This window comes from Rhinolophus sinicus, linkage group LG05 (genome assembly GCF_036562045.2).
Source record: "Rhinolophus sinicus isolate RSC01 linkage group LG05, ASM3656204v1, whole genome shotgun sequence".
NCBI classification, from domain to species: domain Eukaryota; kingdom Metazoa; phylum Chordata; class Mammalia; order Chiroptera; family Rhinolophidae; genus Rhinolophus; species Rhinolophus sinicus.
In genome coordinates this window covers 42,802,427-42,824,571 of record NC_133755.1, presented here as the reverse complement: position 1 = coordinate 42,824,571, position 22,145 = coordinate 42,802,427, and the positions used below count along the sequence as shown (strand labels likewise).

At 35.4% G+C, this 22,145-nt stretch overlaps 1 protein-coding gene across 2 annotated transcripts in view; it reads right to left on the bottom strand.

Moving 5' to 3' along the window:
* PAPOLG (poly(A) polymerase gamma) overlaps window positions 1-21,734 on the bottom strand; it is a 29,414-nt gene extending 7,680 nt beyond the window's left edge. For both annotated transcript variants that reach the window (XM_019717322.2, XM_019717330.2), the window contains exons 1-15: window positions 21,493-21,734; window positions 18,411-18,572; window positions 16,854-16,920; window positions 13,190-13,271; window positions 12,853-12,962; window positions 11,742-11,795; window positions 9,755-9,866; window positions 7,484-7,573; window positions 5,221-5,359; window positions 4,524-4,596; window positions 3,634-3,754; window positions 3,215-3,299; window positions 2,754-2,807; window positions 940-1,059; window positions 430-539 (exon numbers count right to left, since the gene is read on the bottom strand). In XM_019717322.2, coding sequence (XP_019572881.1) covers window positions 430-539; window positions 940-1,059; window positions 2,754-2,807; window positions 3,215-3,299; window positions 3,634-3,754; window positions 4,524-4,596; window positions 5,221-5,359; window positions 7,484-7,573; window positions 9,755-9,866; window positions 11,742-11,795; window positions 12,853-12,962; window positions 13,190-13,271; window positions 16,854-16,920; window positions 18,411-18,572; window positions 21,493-21,509 — 1,396 coding nt within the window. In that variant the 5' untranslated portion in view covers window positions 21,510-21,734. The remainder of the gene's footprint in view (window positions 1-429; window positions 540-939; window positions 1,060-2,753; window positions 2,808-3,214; window positions 3,300-3,633; window positions 3,755-4,523; window positions 4,597-5,220; window positions 5,360-7,483; window positions 7,574-9,754; window positions 9,867-11,741; window positions 11,796-12,852; window positions 12,963-13,189; window positions 13,272-16,853; window positions 16,921-18,410; window positions 18,573-21,492) is intronic.
* Window positions 21,735-22,145: the final 411 nt, after the last annotated feature.

Here is a 22,145-nt window from a genome sequence, read left to right as displayed (position 1 = left end):
ACTCTTCCCTCTTTTTGTTTTAAAAGATAACAAACATCGTACCAAACTCAGAGTTTAAGAGCATTTAGGAAAGTCTCTTCACCACTGTCCCCTAGACACACCTGGTTCCTTGACGTAGAAGCAACCAGTTCTGCCAGTTTCTTTTTTTAAAACTATATATTGTTCCAGAAATATTCTGTTTATAAGCAAACATGCATATATTCTCTTTACTGACTTATAAAAATGGTAGTGCACTATACACACTGTTCTGCAATTTTTCCCTCTACGTAATGCCGTGGAAATTGTTTCATCATACCTTTGCTTTTTAAATAGCAGCCTGGATTTTTATAATATGGATGGTACCATACTCATTTAATCACTTGTAGAACTTGACGATACTGCGTTACATCTAGGGTTGAGAACCATAGCACTATGAGGACAAAGTCTTACCTGTATCAGTAAATGACTGTATATCATATGTCAAGTCTATGTTAACACTTTCTGCATTTTCTACTCTCCGAAAAATTATTCCAAGGAACCACATTGATACGTAATTGTTGCTATAAAATAAAATTTAAGAATTTCTATTAATTTTTTTTTACAATTTTACAGATGCTATTTGGTAATTAAAACTTGGTCTCTAGGGAAACATAAATACAAATTTCAATGGTTTGGTCAAATTCTTAAAACTGACACCAAGAACACTGGTAAGTTATATTGTGTTGTTATAGAGGATTAAATGGCTTTGAAAATGACTTACTAAATATATACTTAAAGATGCTCCAAATATTTTTGCTGGGCTACCAATATAGCATGTACTTAGTTTCAATGCACGACTACTCAAGTTCAAATACATAATGTACCACCCCCCCATCAATGCCTGTTAATGACAATGCTACAAAATGCATACGTCAAATAACATTATTTAAGAAATACAATGTTAATAAATAATTAACTTACTCTTTATGATATTCCTTATTTCCTGGGAATGACTGGGGATTTACATGGGCAAGAGTAATAAATTCATTCCGTTCCAAGTTTCCAACAAGTACACGGATTTTAGATTCTACTAATCCAACCCTAAAATAAAATAATGGACAATATTTTTTCCATATTAAAATTGGAAACTACATACAAGTAAACTAAACAGTGTATCAGCTAGATGCTTTACATATTCATTTAAAAAATTCAGTCCACTACATATTAGTGACCCTTTAAAACACCATTCAAGTAAATGACAAGTTAGTGAATTTCTGTTTTGCCCCCTTTTAAAAAAACTGATCTATTTAATGCATTGCTGATCTAAAATACTCTGCCTGTTAAGACCATAAAATAATTATGATTTGAGCATAAACAAAAACTATTGGTTAATCTGTTTCTAAATCTTTTTGCACTTTCAAATTTTATGTCTAAACCCTAAGGCTAAGATATGTTTAAATAATGTGACCCAATAAAAGCTAATAATTAGCACTTAATTCATGAAATAAACATGCTCTGATTTTCACAAAATTGATACTAGATATTGCATTTAAAAATTTACCAAAATCAGATCAGATACTACTAAAATATAGTTTCATCAGATTTCTGAAACTGTTCTACCTCACTTAAAAAATGTGACTGTAAGATATATTAACTTAATGATTTTGAGTTAGAAAGAATAACTACAAGAACATTTTTACATCTTTTAAACACTTGAAAAAGCTTAACACATTATAACTGTGTGCTTTAACAGCAGATACACAAAACACTGAGATATTCCTCAGTGTTATCTAAATGAGAGGTTGGCAAACTTACTCTGTAAAGGGCCAAATAGCAAATACTTTAGGCTTTGTAGGCCACACTGTTTCTGTTGCAACTGTTTAACTCTGCTTTGTAGCAGGAAAGCAACCATAGACAATTTATAAATCAGTGAGAGTGGCTATTTTAAAAACACGTACTTATAAAAACAGGTAACAGACTGAATTTGGCCCATAGAATAGCTCCCTGACCCCCGATACAGACAAATTAAATACTCTTGTTTTAGTGAAAGGTTTCTTTTCACGGTCCCTTTTCTTATCAGTGAAATAAGCATTAAACACTTGAAGCAAAAATAAGAGAATATTGTTCTGTTTTCCTTTTCCAGAAGTCAGACCTGAGGAAAGCACTACTGTCTCTGGTGGCCTAATAGCTTCTGGCTGATGGAGCTAGGGATGTCAACACACTAGAGGAAGATGAAATGAATTTAGGTGCACTAGAAAGAATGTACTGCTCTTTGACCAAAAATATCTCCTCTCAGTTGACAGAAGCTTAAAATTCTGAAAACTTTCAGGCCACCATCCCCTAAATTAAAATATATAAAATGTCTTTTTCCTTCTAGTTTTGATGGGGAAAACATGATGGCAAGGATGGAAAACTCAGTAAGAGTCTAGTATCAGAATGATTTTAAACTGCCTCAAAATTTTGCTTAAATCTGACTCTAAGAAGCAACAAAAGGCCAAGATATGTATATATATCCTTATCTTGTATGACTTTTGATTCTGAAACATTAATTTGACAGCATTTTTAAAAAAAATTAGTTTCAGGTGCACAAAACAAAAATACTTAGACGTTTATCATTTATATCCCTCACACTGTTGACAGCATTTCTTAAACAGTGATGCTCCATGGTCATGTGCAACAGTCACCAATAAGATTTAATAATTTTGAAAGGCGAGAGAGTGTTTTATAAATGATAAAGTATCCATAAACATGTTATCACCACACAGTAGGTAGAAAACTTGAAATATAAGTCTTACCACTCTAGATGGTTTTCTTCTGTTGATGCACTGGCAGTCAATACTATATAATGTCTAGGAAGAATTTTCAGCAACAATTAGGGAAAAAAGCCAGAAACATTGTTAGTGTCTGCTTTTTCATCATTACTTTTTCTTTCTCCCTCCCAATGAACAACAGAACTAATACAGGCACACAGTTTATGAAAATTAAAACATGCTCTGATATTCACAAAATTAATTCTAGACCCTGCAATGAAAAACAATTTACTAAAAACAAAAGACAAAAACCACTAACACTGGGTTAGATACTACTAGAATACAGAAACTCGTTAACTTAGGATTTCTGCTAACCGATTCTCTACCTCACTTGAAATGTGACAACTGTCACCCAGCATATATTAAGTTTAACATTCTCCTTCTTTAAACACACACACACACACACACACACACATACACACACACAAATGCAAAATTTCAAATACCTATATTTTTGAAAAAAATTTGGTGGCTCCAGCAGTTTCGACCAGTCTGATTTCCCTTGAAGAATTTCACCTGTGACTGTGAGACCTAAATTCAAAAAGACTGATTTTGAACAGTGACCATTGTATTATCAGCCCCTGTCCCACCCTACCCCAAAACCTCTAATACCACCAAATTCTTAAGTTAAAAAAAAAGTAAATTTACTATGTTCTTTCTCAGAACACAAAAATCAATTTCAACCAGATTGGTGGGCTCCATTTTTTGGCCTTAATATTATATTTTGGAAAACCAATTACTGAAAAAATAAACACACGTTTGAAAGAATTTTAAGAAATAACAGGCATAACTGTGACAGAGTAAAACTGCTGTCAACTAAAAACTTGTGGGAATATGTAAAGGGCAATAGGGCCAACAGGTTTACCTTGTTTAAATTCTTCTACCATTACTGTTCGAGTTGATGTGGACACATTATACGTAGAATTCTGTTGTGGGTAGGCAGGGGTGATTATGGGCATGAGATGATACCTATCTGATGGATTTACCTGTGAAATTAGAAGCAGAATAATAGATCTATTCTCCTATTTCAGTTGTCCTCACTTCATTTCCCCAAAAGTCTGAAGAATATGAAATATAAATTTAATACTACATGTTCTCAAGTCTAAGAAGTACATTCCCCTCCCCAACTACATTTATTTCTGAAGTCAGATGAAGTCAAAGAAAACTCTGCAGAAGTTTATTTCTCCCCTGAAAAGCTGTTAAATCTATGGTACATCTTATAAACAATGGTCTTTTGAACCAAGGAAACACAATATCATAGCTGCAAAAAGCATTATGTGGTCCAATGGTTCTCAAGCCTCTTTTTGCACCTACTCAGTGGATGATTTCCCCTAGGTTACTCTGAGAAATGAGCACTCACTCTAAAAGCAAATTAAAATGCAAGGTGAGTGAAAGTAATGCTATCTTGGAACCATGAATCTGTTTTAAATTGCACTGCAAAACATTTATTTTACATACTTCAGCACTTTATTATTAGTAACTACTTGTAAAATAGTTTTTAACAATGGATTATGACATTTTGGTTGATACATCTACTCATCTAGTCTTATATGGGTGATTTTTAATGACATAACATTTGGATCATCACTGGAGATGCACATCAATTGCACCAAAAAACCACTGCAGGGGAAGAGAAAGGACTAGAATTACATGGAAGGAAGATGAGCAGGCATAAGAGGAATTTAACTAGACTGTAATTTAGGGAATAGTCCTTTTCATAAAAGGTTTAATGAAATTCTATAATAAGTCACATACCCGAGGATCCCAAACAGGCAAATTCAAATTGCTTTCTTCTGGTTGTTTCAGCAGCACAGGATTTGGCCATTCCCTAACATGAATAAGACAAATTAACTCACATAGGACCTCACTTCAGGAACTATAGGAAATGTGAAAATCATAAGACTTTGTTTCAACTTTCATACAACAAATGTTTTGGTTATTTGATATTGAAAAAAAGAAATGGGAAAGGGAAGGAAGTATACAAAGGAAAAAGCTGCTTATTTTAAAGCAGTGTTCTCTGAAAGGGCAAATACTTCTTTGCCCATTAGCTATAACTAATTTAAATCTGAATTTTTCCCTTCTCATTTGCTTTCATGGATTTGACAGGTAATTTAATAACAGCGACTACTTACTGAGAATACTCCTAACAAATCCATTTGGTAGCTATGATTATCACCTCCATGTTAGAGATCTTAAACAACCTCTACATTGGCAGAACAAAATCTACTGTAACCTCTCTCTCAAGCTAAAGGCACACATTTACAGACCCCCAAGAAAAAAAGTGCCATCTGGTGTCCCATCATTGCCTCAAATTTGATGTTTTTATACTTTTAACTTAGAAAAGGAATGTTAAGACAACAGAAAAAGTCCATGTATAGCTCTTAAATTTCCAAACAAATTTACATATAGGCAGAGATTAGTAAATAGTTCAAGTATGCATATGAATACTTACCATTTGGAAAAAACTAAAAAGAACTTATGAACTAAAGTAGATGCTGCTGCATTTGGATATAATTGGCAAGTTCTTGCAACTAGCATTGCCCAGGAGACACCACCAAGGAATCCCAGCATGTTGGAATAAATACCACGTCCTATAAAATTAATACATTTGTTAATTATTGTTAGGACCTACTATCCATGCCATTCAACTGAAAGGAACAGGGTAATTTCCTTCTTAAGACTGTTGCTTACAACTCTTTTTCCCTTATAGGAACATTAAAATCAACAAGCAGACCTTATGCTAGGCACACCTTCTTATTAGTAAACCATAAGCTGCTCACCTCATCCCCCCACTTTGCCCTCCAATACAGACACCTCAGTTCCCTGCCTCAGTTCTGACTGCCCAACTGGGCTCTGCTGATACAACACTGGAAATCTCCCACCTTTCAATATCTACAGTTGAGAGAGACATGAAAAGAAGGAGGAAAGATATCTGAAGGGTCTATTTATTTAACATTTCATATTCTTCCCTATCTAAATAGGGAAGAATAAATATTTCATTAGTTATTATATTCATTGACATTTTAAAACCAAGTATAAAGTTCAGTATTCTGTATTCAGTACTCTGCATAATTTAAATATCTCTCCATAAAGTACAATACACCATTGACATTATTCATTTCTCACATGATTGTCTGTTACAATAATCTATAAAAGAGCACTACCATATTTCATCAAACCCAAGATGCTCTCAACTGTATAATATAGCATGATTTTACATCCCATTAAGCAATCAAGAGAAAAAATACAAAATATCAATTTCAGATGTTAAATATGAAAAATATGTCTCTAAGAATTAACAAAACATGGTATTTAATCTATAAGGAAACACAAATTGTTCATGATAGCCCTTCACTGAAAATTACTTGATCCTGACTATACAAGATAATTGAGCCCAAGGACAAATTCCACTTGCTTAAGGTCTTTTTAGATGCTACAAGTCACATGTAGCTATACATATATTTTTTGGTAACAGCTTTATTGAGCCATCATTCAAATATCGTAAGTTATCCATTTAAAGTATAAAATTCAATGGTTTTGAGTATATTCACAGAGTTGTGCAATCATCACTAGTTAATTCTGGAACATTTTCATCACACCCAAAATAAACCTTTAACAGTCACACCCCTCTTATGGTCCCCGTAATCCTCCCAGGCCTAGGCAACCACTAATTGACTTTCTGTCTCTATAGACTTGCCTATTCTGGACGTTTGACATAAATGGAACTGTATAATATGTAGTCTTTTATGACTGGCTTCTTTCCCTCAACATAATGGTTTCAACGTTCATATATATTGTAACACGTACCAATACTTCATTCCTTTTATATTGCCAAGTAATATTCCACATTATGGACATAATCACCTTTTGTTTATCTATTCATCAGTTCAAGGACATACAGGTGTTTCCACTTTTTGACTATTATGCTTAATGTTGCTATGAACATTTGTATACAAGTCTTGTGTGGACACATCTTTTCACTTATTTTAGATATTATTTAATTTTAAAATGAATTACAATTAAATAAAATTGAAAAATTCAGTTCCTCAGTTGCACGTTTCAAGTGCTCAGTAGCCACAGGGTTACCGTACTGGACAGCACAGATATGAAACTTTCCATCATCAGGGAAAGTTTTATTGGAGAGCCCTGTTTTAGACTGGTGTAACATCTGGTGCCAAAAGTGTACGCTACTCCAATGTAGTTACAAATAATACAAAATGTGCTGTGCAAGCTTAGGACTGGGCATTTTATGAACCATATCCTAAACATATAAACTAGTGCAGTTGCAGGTTTTATTAGAAGAGTGCTATAATGTAAAAACAAAAACAAGTTAAAACTATCACTGTAGGCTCTTCATTTAATAAATGTACTGAACACCTACTAAAAACTTTATTGGTGAGGGGGAGACAAAGATAAGATGGTCCTGCCCATAGAGCGCTCAAAGGCCAGTGAGGGTTCACTCTTCACGTTCTAACTCATTCTGACTTCCTGGATGAAACCTAAAGTAGAAAGTCAGGGGCTTTTAGTTTTCCCCCAAGGGAAAAAGAGGTAGAGTCACACCATTGCACCTGAAAAAGAAACAGCCTCTCCAAAACTTATTGGACCTTAATACCCCCAGTATCAATAGGCTGAGGAGTTTCGATGTATGCTTATCGTTAGCAACTGAAAATTATAATTTTATAATATAAACATAAAATAAGAGTTGGGATACTTACGTTTTGCCCATAATTTGACTGCTCTTAGGGTGAGTCTAAAAGTTTCTTTATTTGGCACTAAATGCAAAATTTCATCAGTAACTCTACATCCTGAAAAAGATAAAGCATTCATTTTTCATTATGTAATAAAACCCAGTTAATTCAAATGCCCCTCTAACCTCCACTCTCAAATGCTAAAAATATAAAAAATAAAATGTGAGGGTTTATTTTCTCTATGTATTTGAAATTTAGGACTTATACAAGTATATATATGAGAAGTCACTTTGCTTTTAAAGAATTCAAAAGCACATGGGTATGCAATCCAACATTAAAACAAGCGATGGTTCTGACATTCTTTATAGCTTTCTTCAACTTCTGCCTTTACTGTTAATCAAATGCCCTCGTTATAAAAATGTTATTTCTTTATGCAAACCTTATCCATAAATACTATGATTTACTGTTGTGCTCTGGAAGTACAGCAAAACACAATGCTTCAGTTAAACAAAAGATACTATAAGCCAGTGATTCTCAAAGTGTGGTCTGTGGACCCCTTGGAATCTGTTTGGTCAAACCTATTTTCATAATAATACTAAGGCTTTGCTTGTTTCACTGTGTTAACATTTGCACTGATGGTACAAAAGTAGTGGTGGGTAAAATTGCTGGTACCTTAAGCAGTGAATTAAAGCTGTGGCAACAAACTGTACTAAGTAGACAATATATATCTACTGCCACACATACACAGAAAACAGGAAAGGAATGTGTGTGGGTGTTTAAACATGTTTGAGGTAGGTTGAACTACCTGATTTTTTTCAAGGAACACCAGTTTTACTTGAAAGAATGATTGACACACAAACTATGGTTATTCATACTTAGGTATTTAGCAGACATTTCCTGAAAACAAAACAAAGTGAGCCCCTCACTTCAAGGAAAACAAATGACAAAATTTGTTGCCAATAATAAATTTTGAGCTTTCAAGTAAAAATTGGAATTTTAGATAGCTTTCCAATACTTAAAGACTATTCTGATGAAACTGGTGATGATATTAATGAATGTGATTTATTTTTGATGTTCTATAATGAAATGTGTGTTAACATTTAGAAGATCCAAATAAATTTGTGAATCAGTATTTTTCAAATGACCAAGGCATGATAGTACAAAGTCATGTATGGGTAAAAGATCCACTCAAAGAACAAGACAGACCAATGGATTTTAACGTAATAGAGTATAAAAAGTTAACTGATATGGTTTTAGATTTGCTATTCTAACTAACCTTTAAAAAATGATCACTTTTCCTTAGGAGTGAAAAGGAACAAACTACTGAGATATGCTATAAACATGGATTAACTTCACAGACATGAGGCTAAGTGAAAAAAGCCAGACACAAAAGACCACATATTGCATGAACCCACTTATATGCAATGTCCAGAAAAGGCAAATATATAGAGACAGAAAGTAGATTAGTGGTTGCCTTGGACTGAGGTGTTGGAAAGGAGAATGACTGCAAATGGCTATGAGGGATCTTTTGAGGATGATGAAAATTTTCTAAAATTGAACTATGGTGCACAATTCTGAATATTCTGAAGACTACTGAACTGTACACCTAAAAGGGATGAATTTTACTGTATAATTATACCTCAATAAAGCTGTGGAAAACAGAAATTATTACTGGTCAAGTTTTAGTGTAGTATCAAAGAATACACAATTATCTGAAAAGGCTGTTAAAATATTCCTCCCTTTTCCAATTATATATCTTTAAGAGGCCAGATTCTCTTCCCATGCTTCAAAGCAAAATGAAAGCAGACATGAAAATTTAGCTGTCTTCTATCACGTTAAATATTAAAGAGATTTGCAAAAATGCAAAAAAAAACCAAAAACCATTCTCACACAAAAATGTATTCATATTCACATATAATGGGTTTATACTGTTATTTTAAAATGAACTAATAAATACTTCAAGATGTTCTGTTTTTATTTCTAACATGGTAAATATTGACAGATATAACCCACATAAACAGAAGATCTTTGGGGTCCTCAATACATTTTAGAGTGTAAAGGGGTCCTGACACCAATAAATTTGAGAGCCACTACTAAAAACATAAACAACATTCAAATAATTTGCTTTCTTTTTAAAGATGCTTAAATGTGGTCAGATTACCTGTATAAAGAAAATTACATCATCATTTTTAACTGAGTACAATCCATTAAAAAGTCCATTAATAGTACTGCAAAAAGATCTCTTATTTGTCGAATTGTTTTCAAGCAGGTATCTGAGATTTCTTTTTAGAAGCTTACCATTTAGGCTGCGAATACACCTTATATCAAGGCTTCTCAGTCGAGAGTCGTCCCTTAGGTCTAAATTATCTGATATGGTTTGTATTGCCAGTCTTGCAAAGACTAGATCAATCTTTGGAAAGATGCAAAAAGAGAGAAAAATATTACCTTTTCTCCTTCTAGTCCATTCTCCCCCCTCCCCACCTCAAAAATGTAAAAAGTTGTAATTATTAGTTTTGGGAGTTCTACCAAAACTTCAAAAGTCCTATCTAGGCAATCTCACATGGGAAAATCACCGAAAAGTTTTGTGAGGGCAATTAAAATTTCAAATTAAGGGAAAGCATTTTAATTTTAGCATATATGCCAAGCATTACAAAAAAAAAAAAAAAAAAAAAAATCAAAACCTTATGAGTGAATTTCTAGATAAAGATGGCTGATCCAAAACACGTTTACATTCACTTCCTCTTGAAACCTCTTGCTGGTACTAAAATATCAGCAAACATTTTTTTTTTTAGTTTGTTTTTAAAGGCATAACCCACTAAGACAAAGAAAAATAGGAGATAACAGCAAAAACTATGAGAGCTGGAAAGTAGATGGGCAAGTGGTACACAGTCAGCAGATCTAAGAAAACATAAAAAATATTGTATCTAGGAAATAAGGACAGGAGGCTGTAAATACATACATACATACATACATACATAAGAACTTTTAGAGAATAAAAAGGTATTCTTAGAAATTAAAGATATGACAGCAGAAACAGAAAACAATAGAAAGTTTGAAAGATGAGAAAACCACAAAAAGCAGAACAAAAGTATGAAGATATGATTAGTAAGTGGGAAGGAAAAGATTTGGAAAAAAAAGGACAGTTCTGGAGGTCCAACATACAAATATTAGGAGCTCCTAAAAGGAGAGAGAAAACAAAGGCAGAAAATTCAATAGAATTCAATACAATTTCCAATACCTACAAGACAGGAGTTTCCAAACTGAAAGAGGACTACTCAGTGCCTAGAATTATTTGATTGAAAAGGCACATACTAAAGTGCATTACCATGAATTTTATAACTGTGAAGACTAGGGGGAATTTTATAACTGTGAAGACTAGGGGGAAAAAAATCATATAAGCAATTCAAAGAGACAAAACAGATCACATAAAAAGGATGAAGAATCAAAATGGCACCACACTTCTCAACACAGCACAGAAGCTAGAAGACCATGAAGCAAGGCCTTCAAACTTGAGAAACATTATTTTCCATCTAGAACTCTATACTCAGCCAAAATCTACCAATTTGGTGTGAAAATAGAACAAAGACATTTTTAAACATGCAAGATCTCAAAAATATGTGCTCCTTCTCACGAAGCTAGTGGGTAAGTGCCACTAAAATGAGTCAAGAAAGAAAACTCTCTAGAGAAGGAAAAGGAAATCTATGATAGTAAAAAAACATGTCAGGATGATAGTGTATCAGTCATGGAGAATAATCAATGTGGATTGCAACAGGTGAGAAGACTCGGTGAGCTTTTTTTTCAGGATGATAATGACAGAACACTTGAGAAATCTAAATCTATAATATTTAGAGGAGATTTAGACAACTAGGAGAGGCTGGGTTTGAAATAGTCTTAAGCATAAAGCCCAAGCAAACAAATCACAAAACAATTGTTAACTCCCAAGAAAACAAAATGCCACTCAGCAAAGAATGGTAATCCAGTATCCTTTATGCTCAGTTTTAACATTATTAATAAGATCATAATAATATAAACACCAAATATTGCTCCAACCAAAATTATGATATAATTGTTCAATTATGGGAATGAGAAGAATGGGGTGGGTGTGGAGGTTGCTTCATTTTCTATATAGGAGAGAAGAAGGAGAGAGACTATTTAAAGACTATCGGATTCTTTAAAATACGTTTCTATTTAAGTCTGATTAAAAAAAAACTAAAAAAAAACACACAAAAAAACCTTATGGGTTAAATAGTTCAACTACAAAGCCAGATAAATATTAAACACTTACTTCAATTCCATCAAATTCAAATTTTATAACAGGTACAAAGGCATCTTCTACAGCCTAAATGAGAAGAAAACAATTAGGTAAGCTGTAATCCTTCCTCCATCCTGCCTAACTGCCAATAACGTAAATACCTTTGCTCTCAATCTGTATTTTAACTCAACAGAAAAAGTGAAAATGTCCTTGATCTTACATTCTTAGGTAAGTACTTCTACTTGGTGACTGTGTTATTTAAGGCAAACAAAATGTGTATGACAGTAGTTATCCAACTTATTCTCCTAAAAATATTCATCAGAAACAGGAAGGCAGAACTGCTATCACCTGGGTACCATTTGTTGAGATTAAATTGAACTGATAATTTAAAGACAGCACTAGTGTTAGAAATCAAAATATAATCAGAACTCATGACTAACCTATCAAAATAAATAATACATCAATATAGTTTGGATTTAGCAGAAATGTCTTTCTGAGCCTTCTTTAATATCCCAACCTAACATACTCTTCACCTCCTTCTACACTGCCATGCACCCAAATACAGGTCCTTTGAACTTCATCTTATCCTAGCACTTCAGATTGTATTACAACTACCCAATCGGTTAGTCTCCCCAATTCCTCCCTCCCATAAACTATGTCTTGTTCACTATTGTATCTGTCAGACTAAGGCCAGTATCTGGTGAGTCATTGGTGTTTAAATTTTATTTGCTCAATGAATGGATAGATACCTACATACAAGTTACTAACTGAACTTTATAATAGCAGCCACCATTTGACATACATCGACCATTTATCAGACATTATAGTAAATGTTTAATGTAAATTATCTCATCAATTCTCAGAAAAACCTTATAAAAAAAGTTTATTACTCCATCTACATTTTACAAGTGAGGAAACTAAGGCTCAGAGAATAGGTAACTTGACCAAAATCTATGAGCTAATATGTAGATTTCTAGATTCAAATCCAGGTCTGTATTAACTATAAAGCCTGTGTTCTTAATCATTATTTATTATTTTAACAAGATATAGCAAATTCTTAAGAAATATTTCAATAATCATAAGCCCTAGCATTTATAGCTATTTGTTAACAAGTTCAAAATATTAAACACCAGAGGATACTTACTCTTAAATTTCTAATGCCATCTTGATGTTTCAATTTTTCAAAAAAAGACTGAAAAAAATCAGACCTCTCCACGTGTCTTGGAGCCACACAAAGTGCATCAATGTCAGCTCCTGGAAGTCAAAGTATTTCTTATCAAGAAGAGTATATTATGTATTATATTTTTGTTAAAATACACACAAACACATGTACACAAGAAAGAATGTAATGAGTATAGGAAAATGTTAACTGATTAGCTCTGAATAGTGAGATGAGAATATTTTTCTTCTGTATTTTTAAATTATGAACACATAAGAGTTTGTTATTGAAAGGTTTTATCAGAACATAGACAAGCTGTTACCTTTGGTGTGTACTCCAAGCCTATAGGAGCCAAACGTGAAAATTTTACCACCAACAGTAGCCACAACAGAAGGTGGGAGATTCTAAAATAATAGTAAACAAAAGACATTGAATTGTTCAAATTATTTAGCATAAAAATTGCCTAAATGTTATAGATATATACGGTATTTGTCAACTTTGGTAAACTGAGATTTGTAAAAGTACTTCAGTGCTCTTTTGGTTGCAACTTGAAGAAATGAGGGTAGTCCCAGAGAGAAGACAAAAACTCATGCCCACTCACATGCACACATCTCTATCTTAAGAGAAACATATTTTATCACTTGACCCTACTTGTTTCCTCCAACTGCCTGTCTTTGGCTCCATCATTCGTAATAGTCACCAACAACTTTACCAAACTAATGTGGCTTTCAACTCTCTACAGCATCATACTCTTGACTAATCCCATCTTTGTTTTTTGCGACAGATATGCTTAATTTCTTGATTCTAGCTCTGCAACCTTTGCAAGAAAGGGGTTCATTCCTGACATGAGTTCCATATGAGAACTAGTATAACAACTTTAATTAACATCCTTTTGATTGTATCAGAATTATAATGCTACTTTTCACCTCTCTAGAGCCAATTCTAACTGCCCATCAGATATATTCAGACAGTAGGATCCACTCCAATATCCATGCCTGAAATAAGAAAAAAACTCTTCCTATGCTAAACCAGGTATCCCTCCTGATTTCTCTATTTCTAGTCCTCATTTTCCTTACTGCCCATACCGACAGTCATTATTTTTCTTCTTGGCTTACCAATTCTTAGTTTATATCCCTCACACCATCTTTTCTATTCAACTACCACCCACCCTAATTTTAGGCTGTTTAATAGTATCATAAAGCTACCTTTCGCCCTCTTTATTTATTTTTTTCTTACTCCGTTTTGTATAAAATTCACTGGCTGACATTTTTAAATTACTCTATTATAACTCTTCTGCCCCAAACTTGCCAATGCATTCTTCCCTGACTACTGAGGTAAAGGTTCTTGGATCTTATTTTCCCAGTATGCTCCTACGGGTCTTTCTTGCATTACTTCCTGATATTCCCTTCTGAAGCTCCAGCTGCCAACATGTTACATAATTCAGTCTTCTTCCCATTGCATTTGCCATTTTCCCTGCCTCAAATGCTTGCCCATCCTCTCTGGGTATCTCAATACCATCTATTTTTTAAAGTTCACTTCAAGTTCCTCCTCTTTCATGAAGCCTTCTCTGATTATCTCCTCCTACATAAACAGCTTTTTTTCCCTTTCAGGGCTCTTCTACTATTACTACGGTTAACCCCTTTTATACCATATTTAGTGACCTTTCTTTTTCTGTAAGTCCCATCTCTTCGACTATATTTAAATTCCTTGGGAGGTGAGAACTGTGTCTCCTACTTCTCTTATTTCCCATAACGCCCACTGCAAGTTCCAGAGAATAATATCCACTGATTAACTTCAATAAAAGTATCTATATAACAGGAGACTTACTGGTTGTTACTTCCTCTGCTTAACAGACATTAATGTTTCAAAAGTATCAAAAATAATTTTACAGCTAGAAAGGAGTCACTAAATTTATTGATGACTAACATGAATCAAAAGGATACAGAAGCCGGGACCTTTTAGTTTACCTTCCTACTTTGAAAAACATGATTCTTGCATGACGTATGAGAAAGTGACATACTGAATCACTGAGTAAAATATTTTTGCCACAAACCATAGTATTTAACTAAAATGATTTGATTTATAGTTCTAGACTGTTTAAGTATCCCAATTGTATGTAGAATATTAAAATGATCTTTAATCTAATTCAAATCCTTCAGATATTTTCCAAACTAAAATATGCATAAATCAAAGGGAATTATAATTGCCATGGAAAATGACCAATCACCTTCCACGTAATGGAAGATGTTAAAACCGATTTACATTTTTTTATAATTAGATATCTTATTTACTTTGGTTTTTTAAAAAAGTCAAATTGTGGCAAAGTTTCAAATTTTTAGCAATGGTTTTATGGCTAGAAATTAAACGGAAACCAGCTACTGGTTTTTGCAGATTAAAGCACTAATGTGATTAAAATGGGCTAAAAAACATTTTATTAATTTTTAAAAACAATCTTTTTGACATTGGAACAGAATTCTATTGGATTCTTCTTTTAAGTGCAAAGAAATGAGGCAGTAAGAAAATTAGGTGCATCTTCATAATTAATGTAGCTATTTTTGCAAATAACACATGACTTATCTTGAATGCATCCTTGAATGGGGATGGAAGCAGACCTCTGCACAACCATAATAACTGACATAAAGATCATATGCAAGAAGTCATAAAGCTAGTTACTGACTTTAAAATAATTCTAGCAAGTTGACTATTTTGTTTGCACATCCACTGCAATTATGGGCCGATTAGACGTGGACAACAGGGTCCCCTAACCTTTATTTAATGCCTGAGCCCTGTTCTGGAGTTGTGCAGGTGAATGAGTTGATCACCTAGTAGCAGAGAAACGGAGTTGATCACCTAGTAGCAGAGAAACAAATATGTATTTTTTTATTCCTCAAGACGAGCATTTCACCCGTTCACAATTCAACTTATCTGAAAAACTCAACTATTAATAACCCTCTGAGAGCTTAGAAATGAGTCAATTTGACAGCACAAGTAAATAGCATAAAGACCATTTATTTAAACTGAATGACTACAGACTAATTAGTAGAGTCCCTCATAGTTTGGTTTAAAAGAACCAATTTTAAAAATGTATCATAGATACAGAAAGAAATAAAAAGTTGTAAAAGAAAGAAATCTAACAGGTGTTTTTATATAATTTCTAAACTCATGCAGATTAAGGGGCAGAAAGGGAGTTTGCAGAGAGGCACACTGAATGCTATGAGACACTAACTTTTGGCTAATTGCTGTTAAGAGATGGGAAAACTACAAGAAACAAACAATAAACAAAATAAAACAGTTTGGGCCACTTAGTCAAGGGGCAAATAGACCCAAATGAACATGCCGTATTTCATTTTAGTACAGCCAGTAAAATAATATTCATAGTGATGATTCTCAGACAAATGAAAATTCAATTATATTCAAAATAAGAAAGCAAGAAACATGTAATCGATTTTAGAAGAAAAATAGTTAAGTTACCACTGCAGGAGAAAAAAGTTGTATAATTATAAATTAGGGTTTGCAAACTCCTGTGTCTCAGGGGCCAGTCAGATATGCAAACGAGGGAAGTACACATAAGAAACACAGAAACCAATCCATAAATGACAGTTGCTTGTGTCAGAGACCAGGGAGTGGTGGAACTCACAAGACATTCCTGGAGGGCAGGAGCCCAATTCCATTCAAGCCTCTTCCTGCCTTACACAAAGGCAAGCCCAGTATTACCAGATCTGGTATTTCACAAGAAGTCTGCAATCTGGCTTTTTAAGTAAAATCTCTTGATATTTAAATTGTGGTCCACTACATGTGAGTTAAGCAAGACATTTATGGATAACTGTAGCTAGACATTGGCTACCTCTGGGGTAAATCTTCATTTATTTAGAGACTCAACTGTCTATACCAATTCACTACCAAGCATACCAAAGACATTATTCTCAACTCTTGCAACTGATTGCCAGGATGTAATAAAACTATGAATTCAATGTTTAGAGTCTTACCTTACTCTCACTGACATCAGAAATCCATTCTTTCACTAAATTGTTCAATTTACCAAGGACAACCAGCCTATAATAAAAAACAGTACGCGTTAGATTAAATTAAAAACACAAAAACAAACAGTATTTTAGAAAGTAATTAAACATACAGGAAGTACCTCTGTGTTGGTGTTTGGGTAAAAGCATAATAATACACATGTTAATGCTATCACATCTGTTGATACATGGCATATTTCTTTGGCATTCTTAGGTCCCTAAGGATTCCAAAGAGACGATAAATGTGATAATAGTATTTTGGTCTTTGGGCTATTTTCAAAATTCAAAAAGCCTAATACAAAGTCAAAAATACCTTCAATCAGGCTACAAAGGCCAAATGAATTGTCAACTTTTTTGGCTTTACTATGGTTTAAAATCAATTCAATGTAATAATAGAGATTAGCATTCTCTCACTGAGAGTCATAGGTCTTTGGATAATTAAAATGGGTATATTAATTATTGGCTGATTTTCATAAAATGACATTACTTAATAAAAGCAATTTGATATTAAAACAAATTTGCAACCAATGGCATATCCAAATCCATACTAATAAAAGAGAAGAAAAGTAGATTTCAGGCATCTCAAAGATAACATGAAAATGGAAAACCAAACTCCTGATCTGTCCAAACTTGCTTCTCCCTCAGCCTTCCCCAAGTAATGGAATTCTGTCCTTCAAGGTGCTGGGACCAAAATCCTTGGCATCATCCTTGACCTCTTCTCCTCCTTTCTCTCACACATCCCATAGTCATTAAACAACCCCACCTTTGAAATATATCCAGAATTCTACTACTTATCATCTCTACTGCTGTCCCCCTAGTTCTGGCCACCACCATTTCCTCCCTGATTATAACTAATTGCTATCTAACTAGTTCCCCCAGTTCTGCCCTTTACCCCTTTATCAGACTACTGTCAATACAGCAGCCAGAGTGACTGTTAAAACATGAGTAAATCATGTCAATCTTCTGCTCAAAACCCTAATAGCTTCCCATTTCACTTAGAGTAAAAGACAAAACTTTTATAATGGCTTACAATATCCTAAGTGACCCTGTTCTCCAAACTCCTTTCCACTTCACTATAAGCCCATATTCCCCTGCTTACTCACTCTGCTTCAGACATCCACCCTACTTTGCTGTGTATTCCTTAAACATAGCATGTACACTCCCACCTCAAGCCTCCTGCCTAGAATGTTATTCCCTCAACAATCCACAGAGTTCTCTCCCTTATCTTCAAATTTCTGTCAAATGTCAATGAAGCCTTCCCTGACAACCTCCATTCCCAGGTTTATTTTTCTCAGCAGCACTCCTCATATATAACATTTTATTTATTTTACTTATTTAGCTAATTGTTAGTCTCCTTCCCTAACTTCCACCTAAAATGTAAGCTCCAGGAGGGCCAAGATTTCTTTTCGTTTTGTCTTTGTTTTAATCCCTAGACAGGGACATAGCAGGTACTTGACATATGTTTGTAGAATTAATGATTAATATACTGTAAAACATTATATTTTGGATTTTTAAGTGACATACCTGTGGTTCAGTTCTTCCTCATCTTCAAACACTCCAAATGGTTTCATGGCATCAATTAACTTCTGTGTGTAAATATGATCAATTTCTTTAGGACATGCCAAGCTAATTGGAGAGGTGATTCCATAATGCTTTTGTTGACGCTGGCTTTCCAGCACGGTGTTCCTGTTCAAGAAGAATGAAACAGCAGAAGAAAAATTTAAAGTATCATATCTTACTGATACATCAATTCACTCATTAATTTGGCTACCTTAAAAAGTTTAATTAGTACTAACAGTTGGGGCAGGGACTTTTTTTTAAAAGGAAAAAGGGTATTTTGTGTTTATGTTGATGAAAGGCTATTCATACTGTCTCTAGCTTTCCTGGTTAGGATGTCTTTTCAAGCCAAACGCAGCATGTGTTGGCATCAGGACAACTGTGCCAACACCACTCAGCTCCAATGCAAAGAGCCTGAATGGGAGCTGGGCCAGGGCCACCTTCACTATACCCTGCAGACTTAAGTCAAGTATCATCTAGATTTAATCTCTGAAAAGCAGTCAGCCACTTGAAAGAAAGCTTTAAGTAAAAACAAAGCCCCTGCCCGCCCCTCCCAAAACATCCCATTAGAAGGTCCTAATGAAATAGTCTGGCTTTTAAAAGGAAATCACAACTAGATTTGTCCTTGAGACACCTAAATTAACATCCTTTGCTTGAATCAGTTTATAGTCCTAACATTTTGTGACTCTAGTTAATTGTTCCTTCATGTAGACTGGAACCCAGACCATTTTCACACTGAATAATTTTCAAATTCTTTACATTAAATGGCAACTTTTTATAAGCTATACGCTACCCTTGAAAAGATCCTAGCCATCAGGAAATTATAGTCTTGAATGTAACAGAATTTCTGAGATTTTGGATTTTCACAGACTGGGCTGGTAAGACTTTTAATTATGCTAAGAAAGTAAAGTGAAAACAAACATACACAATAACCAACTAACCCTATCACCTATCTTCACCATCCTTTCATGAAAGATCATTAACACCTATAGTAAGAACATATCCCAAAGAGCGTTTTTTTAAATGAATAAATTAGCCCTATAAACATTAACACAAAAATACAAGTGATTGTTTTTGTATTTTTACTGGTCAAAACATTGGCTTAGCACATGCTCTTTGGCTAAAAATTTCATTAGGTACGGAGAGAGAATCAAATGGAATCTAAAATAGTCCATATATCTTCTAAAACGACTCAAAGAAACAAGAGAAACATCAATACTAGTCACTTTAATTTCTGTCTGGTATTTACGCGTATTTTTAGAACAAACAAAATTTCAGTCAGTTATTTCAAGTGGTAACTTCATTTTTTTTTTTTTTAAGGAGGGCATAGTTCACAGTGGCCCATGTGGGGATTGAACCAGCAACCTTGGTGCTACCAGCACCAAGCTCTAACCAAATGACTTAACCGACCACCTCTGTAACTTCATTTTAAAGATATAGCTCTTTTACTTCTAAGAGAGCTAGAGAGGCATTTTGGTATTGTTTTTGTGTGTTTACATGTGCATGGTAAATGGATGGGACACGCTAATTATATATGATCATTTAATTAATCTCAACAACAACCCTGAGAGATAGGTATTGAATAAGTGCCACTTTACAGTTAGGTACCCAAGATCTAAAAAGATAGAAAGAGGAAGAGCCAGAATCTGAACTCCAAAACCCAAGATCTTTCCACCACTGCATTCTCCTTTCCATAGACTTCAGTTCTGAAACTAATTATGATCTTGGTCCCACTTTCTTATCTGTATGATGAAAAGTTGGTTATCTAGGTCCCTACTAGTACTAAAATTCCAAATCTATGGCTCTGAACCTCCCTCATCTATACAGGAAAAAAATAAAAGGCACATTCCCTTCAACGGATACATTTCACTTTTAGGTAAACATGTTAGAGAAATTCCAGTACAAGTGTACAAGGAGACACAAGAATGTTCACTGCCAACATTAAAAACTTAGAAACTAAAAATAGTCTCTAACAGGAAAAGAACTAAATTAGGCTGTATCCCCACCATGGAATACATTGCAATTAGTATGAATTATTTGAGCTAAAAATACTACCATGGACAAAGCTCAAAGACACTATGTTGCACTAAAGAAGCAAGTTGCAGAATGACAATTGTGATACTGGTTATATAAACCTTAAAAACAATGCCTATTATTATGAACACATGCATATGTAGTAACAGCATTAAAAAATATACAGCAGTTAACATCAAATTCAGCACTGTGGGGAACTCGGGGGAGAGGCCAGTGGGGGTAAGAGATCAGGTGGTAGGAGAATCCCTCAGATGTATTTGGAATGCATGACTTCTTTTAAAAAGGTATGTGTGTACACACACTCACACATATATATGTTATGCCTTGGGAGAGATGAATGGTGGCTACACAAATGATGCTCATGTTATTCTCTGCATTGTTCTGCATGTTTATATTATTTCCCAATAAACCAAAATGTAAGAAGCTACAACAAAATCTTCTGCCAAGCACGGAAACCGTTTCTGACTTATCAAAAAAGTGTGAGCAGGAGGTACAGACCGATAGGTATGTTGTGGGTAGGTGGGTAGGCCGAGGGAGGGCGAAAAGACCACAGCCTTTATTGAAGAGACACGAGCTGGGATAGGTCATTCACTCCTGAAGACCTGGAGAAGCCGGGACCGAAGGGAGGAGGGGGAAGTAGGGGGATGGTATTTGCGCCAATGCAGACAGGAGCAGAGACCAGCTCAGACAGTGCTGGGGGCAGAAGAGTGACCGACAATTTCTCCCCACCGACACACGCGCCTCTCTCCCGCCGCATCTTCGTCTAGAGGCGCCCTCGGAGGCGGGACAGCCGAGGCCAGATGGGGACTCCTGAAGTCCCCGAGTCTGTGCAGAGTGCAGGGGGCGGCCAGGTGAGCCGCCGGGTGTAGGGGAGGTGCCCTTGCCGACCCTACGGGAGCGGGGAAGGAGACCACTTGGGCGAGCTCCGGGCAGGACATGGACACGGAGTCCCGGGCCGACCACCCCAGCCCACCCCTCTGCGCTTCGCCCCCAACCGCGGCCCCCCACCACTTACGCAGACGTTTCTTTCATCGCTTCCTGCGTCTCCCTCACAAGCGAGTATCTTTCGCTCTGGAGTCCTATTCTCGCTGTTCCCTTCTCCCCCTGTCCACTTTCCTCCGGTCGCTTGTAGCTCGCTTGCTCGCTCACTTTCTTACTTACTACGGCCGAGGCATCCAACCGAGTAGTGAAAACACCACAAAACCGGCTGTATTTATGACAATACAGCGCGGCCGACGCCAATATGGCGCCGCTTCCCAGCCTGCCCCTCGTCCGCCGTGGCCCCGCCCCTGGAAGCCTGGACCCGCCCTCGATCCCGCCCCCTCCTCCTTTGGGTCGCTGGAGGCTCGGCTGTCCCCGCCTGCAGAGGCGCGGGCAAACGCCCGTCGGAAAAGTGCGTTTGGTCCCCTTTGTCTGTGGGACTGTTAATCCAGGCAAACTGCTTGGAAAGTAATTTGGAACATATTTTTCTTGTTTCTATAATGAGAGCCTATAGCATGTATTTTTAAAAATATAAACCTTGCTTGGCAAACACTATTTTAACGCTTCCATTATCCCACATCTTTAATTGAGTCATAGTCTTACATCAGCAGTCCACTCGTGGAGGAGATTCTGTCGTGAGAGGGTCACATCCAGGAAAGTGTAACTTTACAATTGTCCCAGGGAAAA